The sequence below is a fragment of the Corvus moneduloides genome, chromosome 13, assembly GCF_009650955.1.
Source record: "Corvus moneduloides isolate bCorMon1 chromosome 13, bCorMon1.pri, whole genome shotgun sequence".
Taxonomy (NCBI): domain Eukaryota; kingdom Metazoa; phylum Chordata; class Aves; order Passeriformes; family Corvidae; genus Corvus; species Corvus moneduloides.
The window spans coordinates 18,998,836-19,007,979 of record NC_045488.1 but is presented as its reverse complement, the minus strand read 5'-3'; the positions used below and the strand labels follow the sequence as shown (position 1 = coordinate 19,007,979).

Genomic DNA, 9,144 nt, shown 5'->3' with positions numbered 1-9,144 from the left:
GTGGGCACCGCCGCCCTGCGCCCCACTCCGTGGTGGGGGGTTTGGGGGGCCGGGCAGCTGTGGCCTCCGTGTTTTGGGGTCTGTCAGCGCGTTTTGGGGTCTGTCGCAGCTGGAGGAGGCGGCCAGGAGGTGGGGCCGGGAGAAGCAGGAGCTGGGGACGCGCCTGCTGGAGCGGGAGCACGGCCTCCCCCTGGCCTCGGTGAGCGCCGGGGGAACAAGCGCGCCCCAGTAGCCCCAGTATCCCCAGTATCCCCAGTATCCCCCCTGCCCACTCCCAGAGAGGGGGGAATTGCGTTTAAGCCTCCCCAAAACCTTTCTCTGCCCCCCTCCCAGAAGCTGCCAGCGATTTCCGTGCCCCCCCGGAGGCCACGCCAGGCGCTGCCCCCCCTGCCCTGAGCGCGCAGAGACGGAGACACCCAGGGCTGGCGCAGAGGAGCTTTTCCATGGGATCAGCGACAGAGGGAATCACGGGCGAAGCGGAACATTCCCGGGGGTCAGAGGAGCGCGGCCGCGGTCCCGGTGTGAGCCCGGGGACCCCCACGGAGCCGGAGGGACCCCGCGCCCATCCCGCGCTCCGTGGGGTGGCTCCGCTTTATCTCCGCCGTGGCGTAAGCGCAGCCTTGAGCCAAGGCGGGGACGCGGCCGCCAAGGATGTGGCCCTGAAAGCGTCCCAGCTGTCCCCAAACCCCATCGCGGGGCCGGGACGCGGGGGGTGCCCCCAGAGGGGGTCGGGCTGGGTGTCACTGGGGCGGCGGCCCTCACGCCTGGCACTCCAGGGGCCGCAGGGTCAGCTGGATGGGTTTGTCCGGGATCAGGATGAGGTCGAACTTGGTCCCGATTTCCACGGCTCTCATGGTTTCGATCTTGAAGTTCTCCAGGATCTGGGGTGAAGCAGGATAAGAGGGCATGGAGCTGGATGGGGTTGGGTGTGGGGCAAGGTGTCCCTGCCCCCCCGAACCATCCCACGGCTCCCTGGGAGCAGACGCCCGCTGGCCGCCCGCCCCGCTGTCCCCTGCCGTCCGCGGTGTCCCCTCCGCGGGCCACTCACGTGCATGAGGAAGAGCTGCATCTCCAGCTCGGCGATGCGGCGCCCCAGGCACTGGCGCGGCCCGAAGCCGAAGCTCAGCCCCTGGAAGGGCTTGGGGCCGGCTGCGAGCCAGCGCTGCGGCCGGAACTGCTCCGGCTTCGGGAACACGGCGGCGTCGCGGCCCATGGCGTACAGACCCACCTGCACCAGCGTCTGTGGGGCGGCGGCGGCTCTGTGGGGCCGGCACAGGGCTCGGGCCCCCCCCGCTGCCCCCCCAGCCCGCCCCGCGCCCCCGGGGGTGGCTGACCTTGGCGGGGATGCGGTAGTCCTGCAGGATGACCTCGTGCGTGATGTACCTCTGCAGGGTCACGGCCACCGGGTGCAGCCTGCGCGACAGTGCCGCGGGAGGGGCTTCGGGGACAGCCCGGCCCGGACAGTTTGGGGGGGCTCCTCCTCGCCCGAGGGGCTCCTCCTCACCTGAGCGTCTCCTTGATGGCGGCCTTGAGCAGCCGGGTGGATTTGAGCATCTTCTCGCGGTCGCCGCCCGCCTCCCGCTTGGCTGCCAGGACCTCGGCCCGCAGCTGCTCCTGCACGCCCGGGGACCGCGCCAGCTCGAACATGGCCCACTGCAGCGTCATGGAGGTCTGGGGCACAGCGACAGCGGCAGCGCTGCCAGGACCTGCTCTCTGCCGGCCTCAGCGCTGCCAGGACCTGCTCCCTGCCCGGTTCAGTGCTGCCAGGACCTGCTCCCTGCCCGGGTCAGGCTGCCAGGACCTGCTCCCTGCCCGGTTCAGTGCTGCCAGGACCTGCTCCCTGCCCGGGTCAGTGCTGCCAGGACCTGCTCCCTGCCCGGGTCAGTGCTGCCAGGACCTGCTCCCTGCCCGGGTCAGGCTGCCAGGACCTGCCCTCTGCCGGCTTCAGCGCTGCCAGGACCTGCTCCCTGCCCGGGTCAGGCTGCCAGGACCTGCTCTCTGCCCGGGTCAGGCTGCCAGGACCTGCTCTCTGCCGGCTTCAGCGCTGCCAGGACCTGCTCCCTGCCCGGGTCAGGCTGCCAGGACCTGCTCTGTGCCGGCCGCAGTGCTGCCAGGACCTGCTCCCTGCCCGGTTCAGGCTGCCAGGACCTGCTCCCTGCCCGGGTCAGGCTGCCAGGACCTGCTCTGTGCCGGCCGCAGTGCTGCCAGGACCTGCTCCCTGCCCGGTTCAGGCTGCCAGGACCTGCTCCCTGCCCAGCCACTCTGCCTTGATCAACACCAACCAGGACCTTCTCCCTGCCCTACTTAGCACCTGCCAGGACCTGCTCCCTGCCCTACTTAGCACCTGCCAGGACCTTCTCCCTGCCCTACTCTGCACCAACCAGGACCTGCTCCCTGTCTGACTTAGTACCTGCCAGGACCTTCCCCCTACCCCACTCAACACCAGCCAGGACCCTCTCCCTCCGTGCCTCACTCAGCACCAACCAGGACCCTGTCCCTGCCCCATACCGTGTCCACCCCTCCCGCCATCATCTCGGTGACGCTGGCGCGGATGTCGTCCAGGGGCAGCTTGTCGCGCAGGATGAGGTTACAGAGGATGCCCATGTACTCCTGGGTGCTCTTGCGCCGCAGCCGCAGGTCCCGGTACACGTTCTGGATGCACTTGTCCGCTGAGGGGACACCCGGGGGACAGGGAGGCAGGGAGGGAGGGACATCAGCGCATCGCTGCCCTGGCAGCGCCTCGTGCGCCTTCCCTCAAGGTGCTGCCCGCGCTCTGCCCTTCATGCCCCGGCCGGTGGGACCCACACGGGTGACGCCACGCCGGCGGTGGCCCCGGGTGGTGGCACGGGGAGGTGGCAGAGTGGCACTCACCCTGGCAGAAGATGGCATCCCAGGCCTGCACGTGGTCGCGCCAGGTGCGGGTGTTGAGGCGGCGCAGCAGGGCCGGCGGCAGGTACAGCATGGGCGCCGTGGTGTGGAACATGCGCGTCACCGCCTCGATGAAGCGCTGCGCCTCGGGCTGCACGAAGTCCTGCAGCAGCCCCAGGCGCTCCCCGTACAGCACGTGGCACACGGCTGGGGACAGTGACCGTCAGGGGCCTGTCCCTGTCCCCATGGCCACCTCCAACCTTCTCCATCCTGCACGTGGCTGGGGACAGTGACCATCAGGGGCCTGTCCCCATGGCCACCTCCAACCTTCTCCATCCTGCACACGGCTGGGGACAGTGACCATCAGGGGCCTGTCCCCATGGCCACCTCCAACCTTCTCCATCCTGCACACGGCTGGGGACAGTGACCGTCAGGGGCCTGTCCCCATGGCCACCTCCAACCTTCTCCATCCTGCACACGGCTGGGGACAGTGACCGTCAGGGGCCTGTCCCCATGGCCACCTCCAACCTTCTCCATCCTGCACACGGCTGGGGACAGTGACCGTCAGGGGCCTGTCCCCATGGCCACCTCCAACCTTCTCCATCCTGCACACGGCTGGGGACAGTGACCGTCAGGGGCCTGTCCCCATCCCCATGGCCACCTCCAACCTCGCCATGGCTACAGAGACCTGGCCTGGCCTCCTGTTTGCCCCTGAGGGCTTGGGTTGGGTTGGTGACCAGCTGGTGACCAGTAAATGATAAAAGGGTGTTTTATCAACAGTATCGAGCTGCTCTGGGCTCGTCAGGGGAGGGGATATCGCGCCTGGAGAGGGGACATCCCTCTGCACCCTCTGGCTCTGGGGAGAAGCTTTTGGCTGATCCCTGAGGACGGGGCTGGGCTTTTTGGGGTTTTTGGGGCACCCATGGCACTCACACTCGAGGGCGAAGCGGAAGAGCTCATGGCTGAAGTCGGCCGTCCAGCAGTCGCGGCCGCTCTGCTGCGCCTGGGCCCGCGCCCGCCGCACGAAGTCCTCGCCCACCTGGCTGAGCAGGGGCACGAAGCCGGGCACCACCTCCGGGGCCAGCACCTCCTTGTTCAGCATCAGCCGGTCCGAGCGCCAGGCCTCGCCCGTCCTGGTGGCATGGAGCGCGTGGGACAGGGGGACAGGCGGGATGCCACCCCAGAAGCGCAGCCAACATCCCCGTCACCCTCCAGCCCCTCCTCGCACCCCACGCTGGCACTGCTGGCCGCGGCAGCAGCCCGGGTTTGCGGTGCCCCACTCACTTGAGCAGCACCCCGTAGGGTTTGTTGCGGAAGTCACGGTAGGCCACCCACGGGGGGACGCTGAAGCGCTCGGGCAGGGCCCCCTCGGCCTGGAACAGCGTGGCCGCGTCCCCGGGGCTGATGATGTTCACGCTCTCGTAGACACCCAGCTTCTCCCTGGACGGGGAGCAGGGGGTCAGCCCCGAAATCACCCACCCCACACCCTCAGGATGTTCTGTCCTGGAGGATCAGGGGGGCATGGAGAGGGTGCAGGAATCAAATCCCACTCCCTTCCTGCTGGCATCCACACCGTGGGGAGATCAGGGAGGGCAGAGCCCTTGCCAGCCCCGTTATCCCAATGTCCTGCATCCACAGGGATCCTGTCCCCTCCTGATCCTCACGATCCCTGTCCCCTCCCGGGGCACGGGGTCTGTCCCCTCCCGCCCCACAGTCCCTGTCCCCTCCTGTCCCCTCCCAGGGCACAGCTCCTCTCCCACCCCGCGGTGCCTGTCCCCAGGCCTGGCCGGGCTCCCTCAGCAGCTCGGCCCCCAACCCCCGATCCCTCCCCAGACCCGAACCGGCAACACCGCTGGGCTGGGGGCGCGGGGAGGGGACACGAGAAGGGGACACGGGGAGGCCCAGCCGCCCCCTCACCTGTAGATGGGCCCGAACTGCCGGAACTTGCGGGCCATGATGAGGTGCAGCTGGCTGGGGCCGCCCTCCTGCCAGAAGCGGTACAGGTTGAGCCACCCCGCTCGCCACTCGCCCGGTACCTGGTTGAAGGGACGCGGAGCCGAGGGGACAGCGGGGACAGCCCCGCCGAGCCGGCGGCACCGCGCGGCTGCGACAGGGGGACATCCCCGCAGGGCTCCGGGCGTGGTGGCAGCGCGGGCGAGCATGGGGAGGGCGGCCGGGAGGGACGGGAGGCCTCGCTCTTATCCCCAGCTCAAGGAGAGGCTCCCGCCCGCCTCCCGGCAGGGACGGCCCCCCCCGGGACGGGAACAGGAGGCACCGGGCACGGGCGGTGGCACAGCGTGGCCCCCTCGCAGCGCCGGCCACAGGTGACACGGTGGCCTTGGGAGAAAGGCGGAATCTGCCCCCAAAATGATAACAATGCTCGGGGGGAAGGGCGGGGGACAGCGGGGGTGGGACACAGCACGGGGCAGGTCACCCCGGCCTTGGGGACAGCCTTGGGGGCTGCTGGCCAGGGTCACCCCGCGACGGGACGGCCTTGGGGGCTCCGTGCCGCTGCTGGGGGGGGTCTCACGTGCACCCTCGCCAGGACTGGGGTGCTGGGGGGGCGGGTCCGGCATTCCTGGGCTCTGTCCCCAATCCCAAACACCCCCTGGCAGGAGGGAAAGGCTTTTGGGGTGTCGCGAGCTGGGCACAAAGCTGCAGCCTCGAGGGTGGTGGCAGACAAGGTCCCTTGTCCCCGGGCACAGGCGCCAGTCCGCGGTGGGGGACAATGGGGAGGCGGACGCGGGGGTCCCTCGGGCCTCTCTTTGGGGTGTCCCCGGCACAGGGACGAGCAGCGGGGTGGCCGCAGAGCCGGGAATGCCGAGCGGGGCTGGCGGCGGATGCGACATCGGCGACGGGCACCGGGGGGCGCGCCGGGCCCGTCAGTGCCACCGCGCGGGGACAGCAGCGGCTTGTCCCCACTGCGGAGCGTGGAGCCTGTCCCCTGCCGGGGCACTGGGGCTGTCCCCTCCTGCCCCACGGTCCCTGTCCCCTCCTGTCTCAGCCCCCATTGCTGTCCCAGCACGAAAACCCCGCTGGCTGCAGGTGCAGCCCGGAGCAGCCCCGCTCGTCGGGGACATGGTGGCACCGTGCCACCCCCTCCTTCCCCCCTGCGCTGCCACCGGCCTGGCTGGGACCCAGCCACGGACACGGCGTCAGGGCCCGGGGGACACGGGGGGACACGGGGGGACACGGGGGGACACGGGGGGACACTGAGGGACACGGGGGGACACGGAGGGACACGGGGGGACACGGGGGGACACTGAGGGACACGGGGGGACACGGGGGGACACGGGGGACACGGAGGGACACGGGGGGACACGGAGGGACACGGGGGGACACTGAGGGACACGGGGGGACACGGGGGGACACGGGGGGACACGGGGGGACATGGAGGGACACGGAGGGACACGGGGGGACACGGGGGGACATGGAGGGACACGGGGGGACACTGAGGGACATGGAGGGACACGGAGGGACACTGAGGGACATGGAGGGACACGGGGGACACGGAGGGACACGGGGGGACACGGGGGGACACGGGGGGACACGGGGGGACACAGGGAGACATGGAAGAACACTGTGGGATACGGAGTGACACGGAAGGACCCGGAGGGACATGGAGGGACACAGGGGGACACTGAGGGACAAAGGGGACACACGTCCCCATGCTGAGCCATTGTCCCCACCCCCGAGGTCACAGCCCCCATCACTGCGTCACCTCGGCACCCCTTCCCAGCACCGTCACAAAGTGTGGGGACACCCCAGCACCCCGTGCCTGTCCCCGGCGTGACTCAGGGGTCCCACGGGGTCCTGCCCGTGCCCCCTCTTGTCCCCCCCCACCCTGCGAAGCCGCCGAACTTTCCGCCACGCTCAGAGCACGGAGGAAACGCCGCGGCTGTGTCCCCTCGCCGGGGGGGCTCTGACGGGAAGCGGAGGGCGGCAGGAAGCGGTCGGAGGTGCCAAGGCACCCGCGGCGACACCTTGTCCCCAGCCGCGGTGACACCTTGTCCCCAGCCGCGGTGACAAAAGCGCGCTGCCCCCGCCGCCGGTGCGTCCCGGCTGCCTCGGGATGGCGGAACGGAGCGCGTCACCTCTCCCGCGTGGCCTTGTCCCGGGGCCACCCACGCTGGGGACAAGGACGGGCCCTCCGCAGCGCTTTCGTCGCGCGGGGGAGGTGACACCGCCCGCTTTCGCTCTCCACCCGCCGGGTTTTCCAGGCGGTGTCACCTCCGGGGCGAGCGGGTGACAGCACCGCCACCTCTCCCCCCGTCAGTCACCCCCGGGGGGGGCCGCTGGGACCCCCTCCGCTCCCTGCTCCAGGGCAGGAATTCCAGAACCGGGGCTGGGAATGCCGCGGCTGCGGGGATTCGGGGCAGGGAAGGGGGTTCGGGGGAGGAGCTCATCTCTGTGGCATCTCTGCCCCCACGGAGCCCATGGGATGGGCCGGGATGGGGCTGGGATGGGGCTGGGATGAGCCGGGATGGGGCTGGGATGGGCCGGGATGAGCCGGGATGGGCCGGGATGGGGCTGGGATGGGGCTGGGATGAGCCGGGATGGGGCTGGGATGGGCCGGGATGGGGCTGAGATGGGGCTGGGATGGGGCTGGGATGAGCCGGGATGGAGCCAGGATGGGCCGGGATGGGGCTGGGATGAGCCGGGATGGGGCTGGGATGGGCCGGGATGGGGCTGGGATGGGGCTGGGATGGGGCTGGGATGGGCCGGGATGGGGCTGGGATGAGCCGGGATGGAGCCAGGATGGGCCGGGATGGGGCTGGGATGAGCTGGGATGGAGCCAGGATGGGCTGGGATGGGGCTGGGATGAGCCGGGATGGGCAGGGATGGGGCTGGGATGGGGCTGGGATGAGCTGGGATGGGGCTGGGATGGGGCTGGGATGGAGCCAGGATGGGCTGGGATGGGGCTGGGATGGGCCGGGATGGGGCCAGGATGGGGCTGGGATGGGCCGGGATGGGGCTGGGATGGGGCTGGGATGGGCCAGGATGGGCCGGGATGAGCCGGGATGGGGCTGGGATGGGGCTGGGATGGGCCGGGATGGGGCCGGGATGAGCCGGGATGGGGCCGGGATGGGGCTGGGATGGGACTGGGATGGGCCGGGATGAGCCGGGATGGGGCTGGGATGGGGCCCGCTTCAGGCACGGGGGGCTGGAGGTGGAAATGTTCGGAGAGGACGATGCGGGGACGCTGTCGCACCCCTGGGATGCTGAAATCCACCTGGAAAAAGGGGCGTGGAGCTGCTGCTTTGCTTCCTGACCCTAAACCACACCCTGCATCCCTGTGTGGGTCCATCCCGCTGGGATCCCCGCTGCTCGCTCCCATCCCCTGGCAAGGACGGGGGCTTTGATGCATTTTCCACCAAATCCCCCTCAAGCTCCCCCAAATCCCCCCAGGACACTCCCCAATGCCCCAAAATCCCCCTTAAATGACCCAAATCCCCCTCAAGCTCCCCCAAAATCCCCCCAGGACACTCCCCAATGCCCCAAAATCCCCCTTAAATGACCCAATTCTCCCCCAAACCCCCAAGACCTCTCCACAATGCCCCAAACCCTCCCCTCCAGGAACCCCCAACATCCCCCTCCAGCCGCCCCAGGATCCTGCAGGGATTTCATCCCGGGCTCTTCCCCGCTCTCGGGAGTGGATCCACTCACGGATGGACGGCTGGAAAATCCCAGGGGTGAAATCCCGCCCAGGAACCCCCCGTGATTCAAAGCGGGGCTGGGAGCGGGGAAAACTCATTTTGGTCATACTCTGCTGAAAACGAGAACGTTTCGGCTGCAGACAGCTCTGCCCGGAGGGTTTTCCCTGGGATGGCAGGAAGGGATGACCTCGCACAGGGTCATCCTCCCCCTCAGCATCCCTCAGGAATTTGGGGATGCTCGGGATCCGGAGGATGGAGAGAGCCGGGAGCGGCTTGGATGTGAAATTCCGCCTCGCTTTTATTCTCCTCTTTCATGAAACTGAATCTCCTTTCACCCATTTGTTGCCAGACTCCCAAGTTTCCAGGCTGACGCCCGGTTTTTGGGGTGTCCCGCCCCATGGGATGCGTTCTCCAGGCAGGACCACCCCTGGGGGATCTGGGAGTGGGAATCCAGGGCTGGGAAGGGCAGAGCCTTTGCGTGCGGGGCTGTGGGGAGGAGGAACGGGGCCGCAGCGTGGGATGATCCCGTGCTTGACTTCCCCCGGTTTCTCCCGGGCCGGCTCGTTTCCCGTAAACTGCCGCGTTTCCCGCTCGGGCCCCTCTCCCTGCTTCCCCTTGT

General features: G+C 69.4%; 2 protein-coding genes across 2 annotated transcripts in view; one reads left to right on the top strand and one right to left on the bottom strand.

Moving 5' to 3' along the window:
• The window catches only part of CCDC33 (coiled-coil domain containing 33), a 24,093-nt gene extending 23,665 nt beyond the window's left edge, over nt 1-428 (top strand). Inside the window, exons 9-10 of the mRNA XM_032123198.1 lie at nt 103-199; nt 334-428. Of these exons, the coding sequence (XP_031979089.1) occupies nt 103-199; nt 334-396 (160 nt within the window). The 3' untranslated portion in view covers nt 397-428. The remainder of the gene's footprint in view (nt 1-102; nt 200-333) is intronic.
• On the bottom strand, nt 422-5,132 carry LOC116450660 (cholesterol side-chain cleavage enzyme, mitochondrial). The gene is made up of 9 exons (XM_032123356.1): nt 4,786-5,132; nt 4,153-4,308; nt 3,802-4,001; nt 2,872-3,075; nt 2,509-2,669; nt 1,505-1,671; nt 1,335-1,413; nt 1,049-1,240; nt 422-881 (listed from the first exon to the last, which is right to left on the bottom strand). The coding sequence occupies exons 1-9, from the start codon at nt 5,028-5,030 to the stop codon at nt 759-761; spliced, it is 1,527 nt and encodes a 508-aa protein (XP_031979247.1). The 5' UTR covers nt 5,031-5,132; the 3' UTR covers nt 422-758.
• Nucleotides 5,133-9,144: the final 4,012 nt, after the last annotated feature.